At 44.2% G+C, this 20,360-nt stretch overlaps 1 protein-coding gene across 2 annotated transcripts in view; it reads right to left on the bottom strand.

Annotated features, from left to right (window-relative positions):
- Positions 1-20,360, bottom strand: part of FCHO1 (FCH and mu domain containing endocytic adaptor 1) — a 195,809-nt gene that overhangs the window by 94,157 nt on the left and 81,292 nt on the right. For both annotated transcript variants that reach the window (XM_088478463.1, XM_088478464.1), the window contains exons 16-19: positions 6,019-6,200; positions 5,840-5,864; positions 5,670-5,726; positions 5,522-5,573 (exon numbers count right to left, since the gene is read on the bottom strand). In XM_088478463.1, coding sequence (XP_088334589.1) covers positions 5,522-5,573; positions 5,670-5,726; positions 5,840-5,864; positions 6,019-6,200 — 316 coding nt within the window. The remainder of the gene's footprint in view (positions 1-5,521; positions 5,574-5,669; positions 5,727-5,839; positions 5,865-6,018; positions 6,201-20,360) is intronic.

Raw genomic sequence — 20,360 nt, 5'->3', positions numbered from 1 at the left:
GTCATGATGAAAGATCAGAAATGGAGAGCGACAGGAGAGCTCCCCCAAATCTGACACCCTACGGGCAGTTGCGATGGCCAGAAGAAAAATAGTCTTTGCAGTGAGCCATTTGATGTCTACCGAGTCCAGGGTTTAAAACGGAGGCCCCTGAAGTGCATGGAGAACCACTGACAAATTCCATGGAGCCACAGTAGGGACAAAGGGAGGTTGTATATGCAGGAAACCCTTAAGGAAGGTGTGAAGATCTGGCAGTGGAGCAATTTTGCGCTGGAACCACATGGACAGAGCAAAGACGGAGTCTGATAACAAATCCAGCTTGAAGGAAGGCAAGGATCCGAGAAACCCGAAAAACCTGAGGGTCATAGCTTTTGGAAGTATGTATGCCACACCCAGCAATAGATCAGGGCGGAGGCTGGCTTACGTGCTCTGAGCACGGTCTGGACCACGGAGAGTGAAAACCCTTTGTACCTTCGGAGGGATGTCTCAAGAGCCACGCCATCAAAGACAGACGGGCCAGGACCGGATGTGGACAGAGACCCAGAAACAACAGGTCTCGCTGTTGAGGAAGTTGGAGAGGAGCGTCTAAGGAGAGACTTTAAAGATTGGAGTCCTAATGGCGTCTAGGCCAAGCTGGAGCTACCAACAGGACTGTCCAATCTTCTTGCTTGAATTTCAGAAGGACCTGAGGAAGAAGGGAGACTGGAGGGAAGAGGTACGCCAAATGGAAGGTCCACTTCACTGACAAGGTGTCCACGAAGGCTGCTTCGGGGTCCCTTGTCCTGGACCCATACACTGGAAGCTTGTGAGTGTGTCATGAAGCCATGAGGTCCACGTCCAGTAGACCCCATTTGTCCACCAGGAGCTGAAAGACTTCTGGGTGCAGAGACCACTACCAGGTGTGCACGTCGTGATGGCTGTGGAAATCCGCTTCCTAATTGAGAATCCCCGGGATGAACACCGCGGAAATGGCCGGGAGATGACATTCGGCTCACGTGAGAATGCGGGCCACTTCTGCCATTGCCGCCCGACTGCAAGTGCCTCCCTGGTGATTGAGGTAGGCCACCGCCGTGGCGTTGTCTTGACTGTACTTGTACTGGCCTGCCCTGAAGAATGTCAGAGTGAATGCTCTGTAGATGGCTCGGAGCTCCAGGACGTCGATTGTTAGGACCCCCTCGGTGAGAGTCCAACGACCCTGGAAGGAGTGCTGACCGGTCACTGCACCCAACCAACGGAGGCTTCCGTTCATGGTGAGGAGCACCCAATCCAAGATCCAGAAGGGGCTTGTTTAGGTGGGATGTCTGTAACCACCAGGAGAGGGATAGACAAACTTCCGGAGAGAGGATCATCATCTGGGATCTGATCAGATGGGGCAGCCTATAACACCTGGAGAGGATTAGGTGTTGCAGGGGCCTGGAGTGAAACTGAGCGAACTCCACCATGTCGAAGGTGGATACCATGGACCCCAAGGTCTGCATTGCTGAGTGAATTGACACTCTGTGACTGTGGAGTAACCTGCGCACTTGTTGCTGGAGTGCGGAGATTTTGTTTGCTGTCAGGAAGATTTTCTGAACTTGAGAATCTAGAAGGGATTCCAGATGTACCATGCTTTGAAGTGGTCAGGGAAGACTTTTTCCAGTTGATCAACCAGCCGTGTTTTTGCAGAAAGGCCATAGTTATCTGAAGATGGTGGTGAAGGACCTCTGGAGAGTGTGTTAACAGCAAGAGGTCATCCAAGTATGGGAGTAGACCCTCTGACAACGAAGGTGGGCCACCATAACTGCCATGATCTAGGTAAAGACCCGCGGAGCTGTAGAAAGCTCTAAAGGCAGTGCTTAAAATTGGAAATGTTGCTGTAGGACAGCAAACTGGAGATATCGCTGATGAGAGGGCGCTATAGGTACATGTAGGTGTTATTGAAGGACCAGGCTGTCCACTGGTGTTGGGGACATAGGGAACACTTAACTGACTGTCTGCAGATCCTGATGCACAGAGTTCTGATTTTGGAAAGTGTGGATCTTGACAATGCGAGTATAGGTGTTGTGCCAGACACACTTGACATATGTTATGTATTTATTTTATTGATTGTTCAATTAAACTTGCAGTATTTCACTATTTTGGACCCAGTGTTTCCCTCTTTGTCCACATATGGATACATAAACATTGGAGGAGAAAAGGGGGATTTTATCTTATTGCAACATGGGATTATTTGATCTTTATCCATTTTGGACTATATAGAAGATTACATTTTAACCAAGTGGGATGAACTCTTTCTATTTTATTGCACTATTATTGCCAACAAATCTGGAAATATTGAGTGATGCTATCATGTCAAAATGAACGAAAAACCATTATCTACACATTTCCCACACTATTGCACTACCACCTGCCTGAACTTTTGTTGCAAGGAAGAAAAGATCTATGGATTCATGTTGTTTATGCCAAATTCCGATCCTATCACCCAATATTTTTCAATCCTCAATCGTTCAGTTTTGGGGAGCCTGTGTCGACTGTAGCCAGTTTGCTGTTCTTAGCTGGCAGTAGAGGAACCTTGTGTGATCTTCTACTGCTGTAGCACATTCACTTCAAGGTTTGGTGTTCTGTGCATTCAGAGATGCACTTCTGAATTCCTCAGTTATAGGGCATGGCTATTTGGAGTTAGTCATCTTTCTGTCAACTTGAACAAGTCTGAACATAACCCTAAACCTTTCTCATTAACAAGGCATTAGGGGTGGACATCGGAAGCCCACCTTCAAATGATGGCTGGGCTTCAATCACTGAAACTTTTGATGTGATGATAACTAACCGTCACATCAAAAGAATTCGATGGTTAAAACTATTTAAATGACTAGTGGTAGGGGTTCATGTCACTGTGGGGGCGTGCCCAGCATTCTCCGAGATGCTAGGCTGCCCTAGGCTCCCCATAACACTGAACAGATGCCTCATCTATTCTCCCACTGCTCACCCGCTGCTTTACCACCACAGTCAACTATCGGAAGGGCATCGGAAAGCTGCAAACGATGGGTGGCAAACATCGAATTCTCGGTATTCGATGGAAAAAAAAACTTACATCGAATAGGAAAGATCGATGGTTGCTAACCATCGGTGTGACGACCTATGTACCCCCCCCCCCTCCCAGCATGATACAAGCCTGCAGCTTGGGTCGTCCCAAAATGGCGTACTTTTTACAGCCTGCTTTCTGCTTTCAAGTGTACAAGTGCAGGAGGTGGAAAATAGCTGTTTCTCCTGCTCAGCACCACTGCATGTGTGTGTCAGTGGAATAGGACATATTATAATGCAAATGAAGTATTTGTGCATCACATTGTGCTGGGGACAGATCTACGTATGGGACATTAATATGACCTTATAGAAATGGGTCTGACCATGTTGTGTTACTGTGTGTAATATGTAGAAACTATGTATACAAGTGTTTGTGCCTGCTGATATCCCCCATAGGAAGTTATAAAGCTGATAACCCCCACAGCCCCCCCCCCCCTCTCTAAGCTCTAGACAGGAAGGCAGAATCAGCTGAATGGCATGTGACAGCACAAATGACCATGAGGGGTTAACAGGGACTCCTTCTATTGTCCTGGGGGAGCCAGCCCTCTTATCAACATGATTAAGTTTCCTTTGTAATAAGTGGCCATTGCGAGACTGTCCGGCACCGATATCCACAGGGGGGAAGCAGGGAATGACATGATCACTAACTGCTGAGTACCCAGCCCCTGCGTTCAAACCAACTAATACTAGGGATCAGGGGTGGCACCTATCTGTGGGAACATCAGAGGTTTCATAAGGGCAGGACCCAGGCTGGGCAAAGGAGTCGGGAGATCCTGCCAGCCTGCCATTCAGCAGAGGACCATCAGGACCGTCAAGCGGACAGGAACCACAAGTCAGGACGGAGAAGCCATTTCCCGAAGAAGCGTGGAGCCACACAGCAGCCTCGCACAAGTGTGTTGCCCCCAGCCCGGGACCCAGTAGCTGTCCACCTTTCTAACACTAACGGGGCCTTGGTTATAGGGACCATGCGTCTGAGTTCCCCAAAGCTTAGCTAATACTACTGGCATTTCTGTATATATTGTATAATAGTGTGTAGTTGCTGTTTTTACATGTAGAAGTAGTGTGTATGTGTAAAATAAAGGCATCGTTATACCTTTGCTATTGTGTCATTTCCTGTGCGATCTAAAGGGACTCCTAAAGGACCCAGGGTGCGGTGCAAGGGCAAAAATAACGCACGCATAAACCCGGGATCCTCACAATCGGTTTTCGATGTCCATCCCTACAAGGCATTTTGTCCCACAGAACTGCTGCTCAATGGATACTTTTTTCCTTTGTTTGTCTGTAGACTCTATAGACTGTTCTGTGTGAAAATCCCAGGAGATTAGCAATTTCTCAAGGTAATAAAACCACACATCAACAATTACTTAATGGTAAACATCACAGAGTGCTTTCCTTCTCCATTTGGATTTTTGGTCTGAAATACAACAACCGAACCGCTTGTCCAGGTCTGCAAGCTTTCATGCATAGAGTTGCTGCAAAATGATTGTCAGATATTTTATTCTGCAAACAAGTGTATCTAATATAATGGACATGGAGTGTATGTATGTACAGTATGTATGTATCCCCCTGTACTTCTCCTTTCCTATACTTTGATCACCGCCTTACTTCCCACTAGGGCTCCTAACATTTATGCCCTGTTGCTCGTTTGAGTGTTATGATCGCCAGTGCAGCAATGTAAATAATCCTTGTCCTGCACTGTACTGTACGTCACTGGTTTCTTGTTCACTTATTTGTTTATGTATTATGTTAGGTGCTGCAGAACACTTGTGGCGCCATATTAAGGATAATAATAATGTATGTATGGATATATTATATATTTCATTACAAATGACAACTATTGCAATGTAATGCCACTATACTTATTTTACTGTTATCGCATGCTAATGGTGCTGTTTGAAATGAATATTAGAAACAGAAAAAGGTTCCCCAGCACTCTGAATGATATCAGCAATAAGATTTGAAGATTTTTAGCATCCTAATTACATCTTTCACCCGTGTATCACCTTTTACACATAGCTTTTGCTTTATTCTTATTAACACTCACTAACACCTTAACCTCTCACTTAGTGTGCTGGCCTGGGGCCGCTGGCTTTCTGGAGTTCCGCACCCCAGGCTGACTAAGTATTAGGGACCTCCAGTAAACCTAGACGCTGTGAAGTGGCCTGGAGGATCTGCCATATTTTTGCAAATATATGCAACTGAGATCTCTGAATTATCTACAACCATGTCATTTTCCAAATCTTATTGCTGATATCATTCAGAGTGCTGGGGGATACCATTTGCTGTTTCTTGTATAGAATAATCCCTCCCTTTCATGCACCTGAGTGATATTACTGAAGTGACTGAGCAGCTACCAACATGTACTGATGAAATGAATATTATTAAAGCATTAAAAAATAGCCAGCAAACAAACTGATGCAAAATAAAAGAGAACTCATTCATGTACAAAATGTACTAGGCATACCTGCTGGTTTCAGAGGACGGAGAGGCACTGGAGAAACCCAGAACGGATTTATCTGTAGGAAAATATAGACGGCATGTACAATATTGTTCACTCTGAAGGGTGCATAACAATTGAAAGACTGATTGAAACCAGTTTAACGTCAACTCACCTGTCTGGCAGAGCATTTGTGTTTCAATTGGTGCAGTACCAGCACCTATCACTGTGCCTTAATGTAAGGAAAACCATCTCATTATTTAAGTTAGGTTAAACAAGCTAAAACAGTCAAAATGGGAAATAGATGAATCAGCATGGAGAGAAAGTAATAGGAGATGCACTCACGTATAGTCTGCCGTCTCACAGATACCTGCAAGGCAAAAATCAGATGTACTTACACAAGTACATTACACCACTATTTAAAGTATACTGTACCATTAATTATATGGTAATACAAGATCTAACTTGATATTTTTGCCAACGCTAGAGGATGAAGAGTGATTTCCCCACTAATTTTTCATTACCACTGCTGCAGGGGGCTGTATCATACAGCCCACAGTCTCCCGGAGCCTTTTCATTTCAGCTTCCTCGTCTTCCCCTCTCTCTCCACTCTGTGGGGGTTTTATCTGGATACGGAAACGCCGGGGCTCTACATCATCATCATCAAAATCAGAGTCACTGGAGGAGCAGCAGGCAACAGAGGTGTCTCATGTGTTGTCGTTAAGGATTTATTTATTGCAGTTAATCTGTGTACAATTCAGTATTTTAATTTGAACGTGCGAACATCTTTTTCACGTCCATGCTCGTACTAAATACTACAAATACCATTTTTGTTTGCTAGAAAATATCTATGAAACCCACATATGGAAACAAATTAATAAAACTGCAATTTGTTGAGGGTCATGTGGGCAGCACAGTGGCAGAGTGGTTAGCATTACTGCCTCACAGCATTGAGGTCATGAGTTTATGTTTTGACCAAGGCCCTGTGTGTGGAGCACTTGTATGTTCTGCCCTTGTTTCCTACTACACTCCAAACACATACTGGCAATTTCAATGGTATCGGATTAATAAATTACACCTACCGTGTATATGTGTTTATGTGGTAGGGATGTAAATGACTGAAATATTCTCTGTAAAGTGATTAGTTTTCTCATATGTAATTTACAGAATTTAATATTTTGGCTTTCAAACCAATTTATGCCTTCTGCTATATTCCAACTATTCTGCTATTTAGGCAGCTGTAAATGATAAATTATAATATGTAGGGTTTTATTGTCTTTTGTAAAGGAATGTGTGGGCTATTAGATGAGCTAAGTGGTTATTACAAAATGGACACTGGTGTGTGGGTGGTATTTAGACTCTAAAGCTTCCATGCTGCAAGGACTGATGTGAATGATGTCTCCACACAGCAATGTGTAATACAGATGTGTCCTCATACATCTAGCCTCAATGCGCCATGCAGCACAACTTGCCTGGCGTGAGTAAGCGGCCAGGTCCTGTGCTATTCTACCAGCATCTAGCGTCTTCTTTTGACAAAAATGGGTCTAGTCGCAATACAATGCAACTAGGACGCACCAGGAGACTGTGCTGACTAATTTGATATTCGACACTTGCATATCTGTGTGCACCAGAGTCTGTATATGAACTACAACGGAACTTGGAATGAAAAAAGCTGCGGCTGCTACATTGTAGCACTTTCAATACAGATTCAGAGACTCAAGCTGGGTACACACTAGGACGATGGATCACCATATGGCCGATCCGCCTTCCTAACTGACGATTGGGAAGTGCATAAACACTTGCCAAGCATCGTTCCGATGTGTCGTGCCCGATGTTACAACTGGGCAGACATTTACATGTGCCTGTGCCAATTGTGATGTCAGTCACAGACGGCCTCTGCAGCATGTGTACAGGTGGTCGGCTGACCGCCCGTACACAAAGCACGATGTTCCAATATATATAATGGCAGATATATCAGCCGATTCAATATGTCTTGAACGGCCGATATATATCGGCCAGTGTGTACCCAGCATCAGTCGCACACAGATATATATGTGTCACATATCAAATGAGTCAGCACAGTCTCCTGGTGTGTCCAAGTCGCATCACATTGCGATTTAGACTCATTTTAGGCTAAAAGCATGCAAAAAAGACGCCCAGCGCACAGGACCTGGTGCACCAAGAAGGACTTTTTGGTGCGACTGTAGCAAGGAAGGATACAAGTAAGGCCATATCTGTATGGCTAGTACTTCTAAAGAATATATAATAAAAGTTATTTACATGTACAGTAAATTTAAACGGTTTGATCACGTACATTGTCATAGCACTAGTACCAATATAGGGCCTGATTCATTACGGATGGCTATTGCGATCGTAGCTGCGATTACGCACGCAGGCCCACTGTGAAAATATGCTTATGTTTTCAATCGCAATGCCGTCACAGCCTAACATAAGAATGCCCACTTCCCCTAACTCACATACGTAATAAGTCTGCAACACAATCGGTAACATGGAGTACCATTGGAGCCTCACGCACAATTACAACAGGTCTGACCTTTACTAACTTGCATTGAACGCAGTGAAAGCTCAAGCTGCATATGCCATCGCAGTGGCTAATTTATGCACGCCCATGTAAACGCAACGAGAAGCCTGTGTTTCGCCGACCACCCCCTATTCACCACCCCCAAATGGTCACTTCCTGTCAATCACTCTGGCGATGGTCTGCGTGGACACTGCGATCACAGTTGAGCCTTCACACATTGCAATGCATGCGCAGTACGCAACAATCGGCCACCTGCGTGCGTAATCGCAGTTGTGATCTGTAATGAATCAGGCCCACAGTACAGGCCTGCTACATACTAAGACCAAACTAGTTTTGTTTGTACCCATGGTACAAGGTTTTAATAGTATGCATGTATGTAAAACATCTGACTGCCAAACATTAAGCAATTACTTTTATTGGAAACTAAATTAATATCCTTTCCAGCAATATTTTAAAACAAACAAAACATTCACTATACACATAAATTTAATTGGCACTTGAAATACTTTGCCAATCACATACAGAACTTGTCACTTTTGCCAGGCTCCTCCATATACTCAGCACTGGAAGGATTCTGAGTAATGCAATTAAACTGCCAGTGTTCTGCTTTGAATACGTAACCATTGTTCCATAAGGGAACATATTGTACATAACTCAAAAACATCTGCCTAAAGCACATGTCGTCCACAGCAACAGATTCATTACTGAGGAAAAGATTAACCTTTTATAAGGACAATAGTGAACACTCCAGCTTATGTTTAAAATGTGCCTTAGATTTGGATTCATTTGGCTGTCCGTTAACATCACAAATATAAAATAAGCTTAAGCCGATGCAGAGCAGAGTTACATGTAAGCTGTGTGTTCTGTTAATAATTTGCTTATAGTTTAGTAAAGACTTTGCACCCCAACAGCATAGGTAAAATGGTTCCTGCTGCCGCCAAAACTGGATTCCCTGTGGTTATAACTATCTACAGTGATACATTCAAATGGAAATAGAGAATATAGAAAACAAAGGGTGCCACAATACAATTCAAATCTGTGGCATGCTTGAAACTAGGGACAAAGGGCCTGATTCAGAGCCGGACGCTATTTGCGGTCGTTCGTCCAGAAAATAGGGGTGGCTATTCAAATGAACCGTTCGCTCTTTGCGGTCTGTTCACGCCTCTATGTCTGAACGAGCGAACAAAACTTGCGGTCGTTTTTTGAAAAAAATACGCCCCCTGGCCGCTCGCATCCTACGTCATGTCCGCTATTTATTAGATTAATCGAGTACATCGACCAGCATATGAACTGCTCGCTATTCTTGTGGTTGGTTTCTGCTACCACAATCTTGCGAGCAGTTCTGGCTATAAAATAACCCAGTGACGTGGTCAATGACGCTGCTGTATTAATTATGCACACCCTTAAAACGCCCGTTTTGACCTTTAAGCACGTCTGCGTTCGGATCTTCACTCCCAGTTTTCAAGCACCTTCCCGTTACCACCCACATACGCCTCATTCTGTCACTCAAAATAGCAGGCATTCGCTATATAGCGAACAAACGATTTTCGGCCGCACTGACTGGTTCGCGCATGCGTATTACGATCCGTATGCATGCGCAGTTGGGCAAATATCGCTCGGAGCGAACGAGCGGCTCTGAATCAGGCCCAAAGCTCTAAACACCACCCTACACAGTATATTTAAAATGCATCCATAAAACACAAATTATGGAGAAAGCACCTAGGGGCCTATTCATCAAACCATAAATGGCCCAGTAACCATGCGGAAACGGGCCAATCATCATTAGGGGTCCTATGGGACCCCCCCCCGGGTATTCGAAGAGATATCCGAGCGGATCCCTCAGCCGCCTCACCAGCTCCCCGGCGGCTGTGCGAACGCATGACCCGGGACGACGGGGAGCAGGTAAGTTACGCAGCTACTTCTGTAGCCGCGATACTTTCCACGGGGACAACTGCTTTTCGGAGCAGTTGTCCCCTCACCGGAGCAATGATGAGTTGCTCCGGTGTCCGGCTTCCCCCGCTGCGAGTTGGATACTAAAGTATCCCTCGCAGCCAGGGCCGCCATCAGGGGGGGGACTGTCGGTACTCAAGTCCCGGGCCCAGACACTGGCAGAAAGGGAGGGGGCCCGGTGCTGCTCCTGCAACTGCTGCATAGTCCCCCGCAGTGCCCGCACTACCCCCTTGAGTGAAAAGGGAGTGGGGCGCTGCTACCAACCTGAGAAACACCTTCCTTCACGATTCCCCTACTTCCCCCTTCAGTCGACTTGAAATGGGGGCGGGGCCAGTGTGAAACCCCGCCCCCCGAACACCCGCGAATCGCGTCGTTCCTTAGGGGCGGGGCCTAATAATGCAAGATGCCCGCCACCCATTAGCAACCAGGTGCTGTGCAGAAGTGTAAGTAATAAATATTTTTGTGTTTGTCTGTGTTAGTGTGTATATATGGGTATGTAATGTATATGTCTGTGTTAGTGTGTATATATGGGTATGTACTGTATATGTCTGTGTTAGTGTGTATATATGGGTATGTAATGTATATGTCTGTGTTAGTGTGTATATATGTGTATGTACTGTATATGTCTGTGTTAGTGTGTATATATGTGTATGTACTGTATATGTCTGTGTTAGTGTGTATATATGTGTATGTACTGTATATGTCTGTTAGTGTGTATATAATATATGTGTATGTACTGTATATGTCTGTCTGTTAGTGTGTATATATGTGTATGTACTGTATATGTCTGTGTTAGTGTGTATATATGTGTATGTACTGTTTATGTCTATGTGTTAGTGTGTATATATGTGTATGTAGTGTACTGTATATGTCTATGTGTTAGTGTGTATATATGGGTATGTACTGTATATGTCTGTGTTAGTGTGTATATATGAGTATGTACTGTATATGTCTGTGTTAGTGTGTATATACTGTATATGTCTGTGTTAGTGTATATATGGGTATGTATTTCTGTATGTGTTAGTGTGTATATATGCGTATGTATATATCTGTATGTGTTCGAGTGTACATATGTGTATGTATGTTTGTGTGTATGTATGTGTATGTACATATGTTAGCGTGGATATATGTATTATATATACATGTACATGTGCGTTATGCTGCATATATTATATGTGTATGTGTGTGTTTAACTATATATATATATATATATATATATACACATACATACATACACACACAGTATATATAAATATATATTTATTTATTTTAATTATTTTATTAGAAGCCCCCTCCCTCTCCCTCAGAAAATCCTGTATTTGCCCCTGCACTTGTTTAATAAATTTTCTTTTCCTTTGACGTTGGGGTGCACGACATCACGCCACTGGATGGGAGATGTCAGATGAGCCGCGGCGTGTGAGGAGCAGCGCCAGCCAGCCCTGGAGGAGAAGAAGCCAGAAGGAAGAAGCACAAGGCGATAAGGTAAGTCATAATTAATTAGACTTAGCAGTAGCGGGAGGGGGGGCCCAGGGGCCCTGCCTATTTTGTCAGTCCTGGGCCCCACAATATCTGATGGCAGCCCTGCTCGCAGCCAGTTCTAAACTTCCTCATCGGAGGCCATACGGCCTTCGATGATGAATAGGCCCCTAAACTGGCTTTCATTTTCTTTTAAATGATTGAAACAGATCTTAGCTTTTATACTTAAGTACAGATGTAGATCACATAATGTACTGACTAACATGACTAGTGACTATCCTACATTTCATCTAAAAGAGGCAAAAGAAAAAAGGATTACTTTATCAAAGGGCTGTAGAAGTATAAAAACATGTACACTTGTCAACCTTTATGCTGCCAAAAAATGGCAAGCTTAAAATACAGAGTGGTCCATAATTGTGAAAACATCATTATAAAAAGGAAAATAAATATTAATCCAGTGTCTACACATATGGCCATTATGTACAATTTTCTCCTTTTTCTGTATAGCTATCAAAGTATCAGTCAATCATGTTGAAAAGAGAGGACAGAGGAGGATGGCCACATTGGTTTAAGTTGATCCAACAATGGTATGTAAGATGATCTCTGCACTTCCTTTAAAGGAGACTGGATAGTGTGTCAAGTCTTAGAAGTCTGTGAAAACAACTGTAATAAGAACAAGAACAAATTCTCACTACTTCTTTTCATTTAATAATCATTTTTGAGAAGATCAAAATAGTGAATTGGACACAATTGGTAAGGGGGGGTTGGTATCTATTTTCATGTTTTATTTTGATAATAGTATCCAAGGAGAAAATTTTGGATCCCCATGATGAACACTACTCTAAAGAAGTCCACTGGAGGAACTGCTTGCTACTAACTACTTCACATTCCTTGCAGCTATACATTTTCCTTGGACGATTATGAAAACTTTATGAAGGATTGCTTCTAAGAATACATGGACGGTGTAGACGACCCTCCAATAGATAAAATAAGCTCTGCAAATCCTTTTTATTATAATATACGGCTGACGTGACCCTAAAGGCCAACACAGACTTGAAATTTTCTAGTACACAGTATCCACGCCTAAGTATGTCCGTTGATTATACCCTTAATATTTATTTGCATAAACAGTTCATGCTATTCTGTCCAATATCTCTTTCATACCCCTGGGAAAGGCCAATCTACATTCCAGGCTTTACACAGTAGAAAGTAATGATGTTACAGATGTGTCCTCACTCATCTAGCCTCAATACGTCATGTGGCGCAAAACGTCTGCAGGGAGTGTGCCTCCAAGTCTAATGCGACACTGCTAGCGCCGGCCGTCTTTTTCGCTCAAAAATGCATTTCAAACGCAATGTGATGTGACTAGGACGTACCAGGAGACTGTGCTGATTAATTTCATAGGCAACACTAGTATATCTGTGTACTACTGAGTCTGCAAACAGAACTTGGCATGAAAAAAAAGCTGCGGCCGCTGCATTGTAGCACTTTCTATACAGATTCAGACTCAGTTGCACACAGATATAACTAAAAATACATATATAGGTGATGCGCTAATTAAAAAGAGGTCCCAATGTGGCAGAACAATCAATCAGAACATCATCATTCAGATTTCTTAATATTTTAAATTACACATAAAACATCATACATACCTATAACATAAGAACATTATATTCTTAAAAGCTTAAGATATATTACTGACACAATTCTATATGAAAAAATAAATAAAGTCTATAAGGTTAAAAATGGCAAGTGACTAAAAATCCATAGCAGTTGTTAAACAAGAAAAAAAAATAGTTGTTTGCTACTATATAGTTTTAGTCTCACCACTGTGAGAGTTTTAGAAGCAAAGTTTCTGTAAGATAAACTGACGTGCTGGATGCAAAGAATCCTCCTAGAATACACATTTTATGAGCTGCTGCTCCAATTTGAATATATATAAGTTGCAATATTAGAACATTTTTAGCCCATATATGCTTTTCAAAGTTGATCAGTGTTAATTCTGGTTGGGCGTTTTACTCACAGTCCCACAGACCACAGCCCAGGGAGGGACCGGGAACTTAGCCTGCTTGTGGTCACGTCTCCCCTTGTTATAGGTACAGCATGTATGATGTTTTATGCGTAATTTTAAATATTAAGAAATCTGAATGATGGTGTTCTGATTGACTGTTCTGCCACATTGGGACCTCTTTTTAATTAGCGCATCACCTATACAGTATATGTATTTTTACTTTGCTCTACACATGTTTATTGATGAGCTGTCACGGACTCACATGGTGTTATGCTGCTATGATTAATTGAACAGCTTCATTGCTGATAATTATTATAACTCAATATTAATTTTGCCATTTGATTGGTGCCAGGTGCTGTGTAAATATATATTTTTTTCTGCACACAGATATAAAAGTGTCGCATATCAAATTAATAGCAGTGTCCTAGTGCATCCTACAGCATCAAATTGCGACTCAGAATCAATTTCGGGCGAAAAAGATGCTCAGCGCTGAGTCGCACAGGACCTGGCGCACCAAGAGGGGCTGCTAGACGTATCTACAGCAACAATGTATGAGGACACATCTGTACTTTATCTAGGATACCACACAAAGTTCTAAACAGATAATGGACGGTCCATGGGCGCTGCCATATTGGATTTGCCCACGTGACTCCACCTCCACCAATGGAAAATCTCCTTCACAGTTCTCCACCAATCAGCTTCCTGTAACCTCTATAAAAGGATACCTGCTGCAGTAACAAGTTGCCAGTGCAACAGGACTCTTAGCCTCGTCTAGTGAGCTTCCTTACTGTGCTCCAAGCGTATCTGCTGATTCTTCAATTGCTACACTTCTGTGTGTATCCAGCTGTCCTCCATTACACCTGGAGTCCAGTTATCCTCCGGTCCTGTCCGGAGTTCCAGCCGTCCCCCATTACACCTGGAGTCCAGTTACTCTCCGCTCCTGCCCAGAGCTTCAGCCGACTTCCATTATACCTGGAGTCCAGTTAACCTCCGGTCCTAACCGGAATTCAGTTGTCCTTCATTATTCACTCAAAGGCCACTTCAACCGATATATTACTACATGTGCAGGTACTTCATTAAACCCAGTCCTTTCAAGAGCATACCTGACCCAAACAATACAGATCCAAGACCCAGCCCGGGAACACAGCCTTAAATTCCTTAGTCTGTGACACAAGGCATCTAAGGCGGCTGCTTTGGCATCCCTTGTTCTGGATCCATACACAGGCAGCTTGCGATTGTGTCAAGAGGCCATAAGGTCCACCTCTGGCAGGCCCCACTTGTCCACTAGGAGTTGAAAGACTTCTGGGTGGAGAGACCATTCCCCGGGATGCAGGTCATGATGGCGGAGGAAGTCCGCTTCCCAGTTGAGAACTCCCTGAATGAACACCACGGAGATGGCCAGGAGGTGGCCTTCGGCCCATGTGAGAATGCGTGACAATTCTGCCATTGCTGACCGACTTCGAGTTCCTCCTTGGTAATTGATGTAGGCCACTGCTGTGGCGTTGTCGGACTGCCCTTGTACAGGCTTGCCCTGAAGTATGTCCTGAGCCAGAGTGAGGGGCTCTGTAGATAGCTCGGAGTTCCAATACATTGATTGGCAGGGTCGACTCAACCGATGTCCAGTGGCCCTGGAAGGAGTGTTGACCGGTCACTGAGCCCCAGCCCCAGAGGCTTGCGTCCGTTGTCTGGAATACCCACTCCGGGACCCAAAAGGTGAGGTTGGACATCTGTAACCACCAGGAAAGGGACAGATAAACCTCTGGAGGGAGAATCATTGTCTGGGGTCTGAACAGATGGGTCAACCCGTTCCATATGGAGGAATAGGTGTTGCAGAGGCCTGGAATGGAACTGAGTGTACTTCCCCATGTCGAAAGTGAATACCATGGATCCAAGAATCTGCATTACTAAGTAAACTGAGACTCTGTGACTGCGGAATAATCTGCGCACTCGTCGTTGAAGTGTGGAGATCTTGTCCATTGTTGGAAAGATTCTCTGAGCTTGAGAATCCAAAAGAGCCCCCAGATGGACCATCCTTTGTGAAGGGCTCAAGGAGGAATTTTTCCAGTTGATTAACCAGCCATATCTCTGTAGGAAGGCAATGGTTCTCGGAAGATGGCATTGAAGAACCTCTGGGGAGCATGCTAGGAGCAAGAGGTCATCCAGGTATGGTAGCAGCCTGACTCCCTGACAACACAGGTGTGCTACCATGACCGCCATCATTTGGTAAAGACCTGTGGAGCTGTAGAAAGTTCAAAGAGCAGAGCCTGAAATTGGAAATGTTGCTGTAGATATCGCTGACTCCGCTGATGAGAGGGCGTTATAGGTACATGTAGGTAAGCGTCCTGAATATCCAGAGATACCATAAAGTCCCCCGGTTGCCTAGCTAGTAAAATAGAGCACAGGGTTTCTATCCGAAATCAGGGCACTGTGATGAATTTGTTCAGGGCTTTGAGGTTGAGGATAGGCCGATCAGACCCATTTGGTTTCTGCACCATAAACAGGGTAGAATAATAACCTTTTCCCTCGCTGCGATAGCGGAACTGGAACTATTACCCCCGTTTGCAGAAAGGACTGAATGGCTTCCTGGATAAGCAGGCCCTGCTCGGATCTGATTGAGGGCCTGTGTAGCAAAACTGGTGGGGTGGCCATCCTAGGAATGAGAGGGCGCACCCGTGAGAGACCAATTCTTGTACCCAAGCGTCTGTGGTGGTTTGACGCCAGCAATGGGCAAATTGAAGAAGTCTGCCTCCTACTCTGGAATCACTCAGTGGGAGGCCTGTCCCGTCAGGCTGAAAGTTTGTCCTCAGATTTGGAAGCAGGATATTAGGTGGCCCAGGTCTGCTTGGTCCTGGGCTTGTGGTCCTTGTGGAAGCCGATTGCAGAGGAAAGGTCTGGCCCTTAGGCTTTCCCTGGGGTCGAAAGGACCTGAAGGATGTTGTCCGTGGCTTTGCAGTAGTTGCTGAGGGCAGAAAATCAGTTTTTGATGCTGCCAAAGTGGCTACACTCTTGTCTAGATCTGGGCCAAACAGGATCTCACCAGTGCAAGGTAATGATTCTAAGGCCTTCTTAGAGTCTGAATCCGCCTTCCATGACCGTAGCCAAAGAGTGCGGAGGGCAGACACGGATATAGCTGGTGCTCTAGACGTCAGGAGACTAGCATCCAAGGTCACTTCTCCGATATAGGAAGCTGCATCTCTTATGTGAGCTATATAAGACATCTGATCCCTAGAGGCCTCTAGGGTGAAAGACTCTTCTAGGGCATCTGCCCAGCTCTCAATTGCTTTCGCCGCCCAGGCAATAGCCATGGTTGGGCGAGCAATGGCTCCTGAAAAGGAATACACAGATTTAAGGCCAGTTTCAATCTTTCTATCCGTACGGTCCTTTAATGAGGAATTTGTAGGGATAGGTAACATGGGAATCTACTGCTGGGGGAACCTCCCATTTTGCACAATGAGCTGCAGGATAAGGGTAACAATAGGTCAGGTGTTTTTGGTGCTGAAACCTCTTACCAGGCATCTGCAAAGCTGCTGCCATGTGTTCGGCTATCTGATCAGAGAGAGGAACTCTTCTGAAGTCACTTTTTATCGTTTAAATAGTGGGTGCTTTGATTTGGGGGCGGGCTCATTGTCTTCTATTTGGAGGATAGATCTGACAGCTCGCACCAAAGCAGGTATATTAAATTTAGATTGATGCTCTCCTTCCCCTGAGAGAAATTCAGTATCGGAGAAATTATCAGCGTCTTCTGCCTCAGATGATATCACAGATTCTGAAAGATGCGTAGACTGTGAAGACAACACAGTACGCTTGGTAGGTTTACTGGGTAGGGGCTTCTCACCTTGCAACATATTTTGAAAGGCTGTAGAGAAAGCTGCTAGACTCTGTACCGAAGTAGAGAGGACATCTACCCATGGAGGTACCGGTACTGCCTGTACCTGTTCAGGCAATCCCATAGGGGGAATTACTGCCTGGACTGTCAGGTGGTCCGCAATAGTAGCTAGCACCTGAGTCAGGGATGCCCAAGGAGGCTCCTGGGCAAGGGCAAAAGACGTACCTGGTGTAATATAAAACGTTGTACATAGTCCGTCCTGGACAACATCCTCCTCATTCAAGCTTGCTGTACAGGATCTGCATGAGAGCAATGTAGGTGCAGTCGCTTACTTGCTACTTTTGCCTTTGTTAGACATAGTCGCAAAGTATACACTAATATGCAACAGAATACACCAAATACAAATGGGTATGCTGATGCTATTATGCGACAGTATACACCAAATACAAATGGGTATACATATGCTATTATGCAACATTGTATACAAATGGGTATACAGTATAGTGATCCTGCCTATGCTTAAATAAGCTGCAGGAGAGAACGGTACAGAATATGGTAATGTGTAGAGTGAAACCAAACAGTATGTGACAACCTTCACATTTATAAGTAAAAGTGAAGTATAGAAGACCCTGAATACACCAGTATGATAGTGTTATAGTGAGAGGAAAGGGAAAGCCATATAACACACATAACACAGTATGAGAGTGTTTTAGTGAGAGGAAAGGGAAAGCCATGGGCTGACAGATTAGAAAAATCATACAGCGCTAGCAAAAGTCACATACTATGCGGAAAAACACTAACTGCAAAAGGGCGCTACATTCAACTACTCAGACGCAGTGTCTGGCAGGATCTAGTGCTACATAACCTGACTCCTAGGAGAGGTATGTAGGGGGACCGGACCCAGCGTTTTCCAGATAGAGCTGTGGCTGAGCCTGCAGAAAATGGCCACCTGAGCCACTGAGAGGGCGGGGTCCGAGGAGGAGTGCAGCTCAGAGCGTCCAGGCCGCGTGGAATGGCACCTTGAGCTGGCGGAGGGGCCGCTGTAATAGAGGAAGCTGACCTCACCTGGCAGATTTTTGACCGCCGGGACGCAGGATTATTGCAGCATATGTACCCTGGTGGTCTAGTGGATCACGCTGTCGAGGCCGGTGTTCACTCTCACGACATCCGGTCTGTTCCCTGAGACCGGTGGTAAGATTGCCAAGCCGCAGTAACCCGCCTAACCTGTCTCCTGTGTCCGAGTTGCAGTCTGGGGTCCTCCGCGGGGCCGGTTCGCAAGGTCCCCGGAAGCCCCGCCAAAAGGACCAAGCGATGCTATGGAGTTGCGGTGCCCGGAGGGGTGATGGAGTGGCAGCACAAATGTCCTAAGGACAGTCTGATGCTGCGCACTCAGTAATAAAGATAAATAAAATTAGAAATCATAAAAACAAAGCTTTGGGCTGCATAAGGCAGCCACTGTTATACAAGGTGATCCGAGCTCCTGCTGGACACGAAGCAAACTGATTTGCCTCAGGCTCAGGGACGGGGCTTTAAGAGGGAGGTTCCTTTGCATCCTGGCAGTTCAAAGCTTAACTGTTTGGTGTCCGGTCCTTATCCACCACCTACACCCCATGGTATCCCTGTGGATCCCTATGGACACTGACGAAGAAACATCAATACTCCAGCTTTATGCCATTAAGGAGCATACCTATTTTCTGAAGCATACAATTATGCTGGGTACACAGCACAGCAGATGCCCTAAAAGACATACTGGTGCATCCTCATGTGTGTATGGGTGATCTGCATAGCGTGTACCCAGCATACAACTAAATAAACATTATTCTGGCTCCTATAATAAATAAATTTAATCCATAAGCTTTCTTATAAAACAATAAAAACAAATAAAAAAAGCAAAGCACAATAGAAAAAATATTATATAACTGTATGCAGTATGATTATATTGTCAATTATTTCACAAACTCTCAGAGCTCAAGTACACATGGACATTTGTCATTGGTGATCTGGGAGAATTGCAAATGCAAGCAAAACACTCAAGCTATGGGCCGGATTCAATTAGACGCGAAAAGCCATAATCAGTGAAAAAGTTTTGCCTATTGCTGCTTTTCGCCTGTTTGTGGCCTATCTAGAAATTCAATTCCAGGACGTTTTCGCCTAAGCAGAAACTGAATACACTGAAACAGGCGGAAAAGTTTCTCCAAAGAATGGCAGTCAGAAAAAAGTGCAAAATCTCTATTTTGGAGTGCAAATGTGGGGAAATGATTAAGAACCGTTTGGACACCCACCCCCAAAGACAAATCAGCCCCAAAAAAATAAAACAAATTACCTCAGAACACCCCAATAAAAACATGTAATTTGTGGGGCGAAAATGAAAAAAGTTGGGGCACAAGGATAAAAACTAGAGAAACAGGTTTCTTGGGGTACTGTATGGATGGGGCAGGTGTTTTTAGGATTGCAGATGCTTGCAGCAGGTGGATTTTTTACTTTTTTGAAAAAGTGCACTTTAGAGACACAAAAATATGCTAGCACCCATTTTCAAGAACCCCAAATTTGACTGGACTATTTATTTTCCACCAGATATACTGTTTTCTATAATGTTTCACCACTTTTACAAATATGCTCCTAGAAAGCTTTTAACACAATTTAAGGACACAATAAGTTTATTAGGGCTAATAGTACACATCTGTAATGATTTCCAGTGTCAGTGCATCTTATTTTTGGGGTGCAGACTGATTCCTCCAATGTATTCAGTATTTTCCGCCTGTTATGCATTTGCCTATTTGCGTTTTTGCCTCTTCTGCAATTGAATAGGGCGAAAAGCGGGGACGTGCATAACGCAAATTTGTGTCCCAAACAGGCATATGCGGCGGAAAGTACAACAGGCTAATTGAATACGGGTCTATGTCTGAAAGATACAGATAAACACTTGTGTGCATTTCATTTTTCAATATCAGGTTTAGGTTTAAGTGTGCAAATTGTCTGCATAGTTGTTTATCCTCCTACACGAATGTACAAATGATGTAAACATTAACAGAAAAAAAACAAGACAGTTGACTGTACCTAC

The sequence above is a fragment of the Taudactylus pleione genome, unplaced genomic scaffold, assembly GCF_031769625.1.
Source record: "Taudactylus pleione unplaced genomic scaffold, aTauple2 ptg000214l, whole genome shotgun sequence".
Taxonomy (NCBI): Eukaryota; Metazoa; Chordata; class Amphibia; order Anura; family Myobatrachidae; genus Taudactylus; species Taudactylus pleione.
The sequence above is the reverse complement of the archived record's forward strand: the minus strand, read 5'-3'. Positions and strand labels throughout refer to the sequence as shown.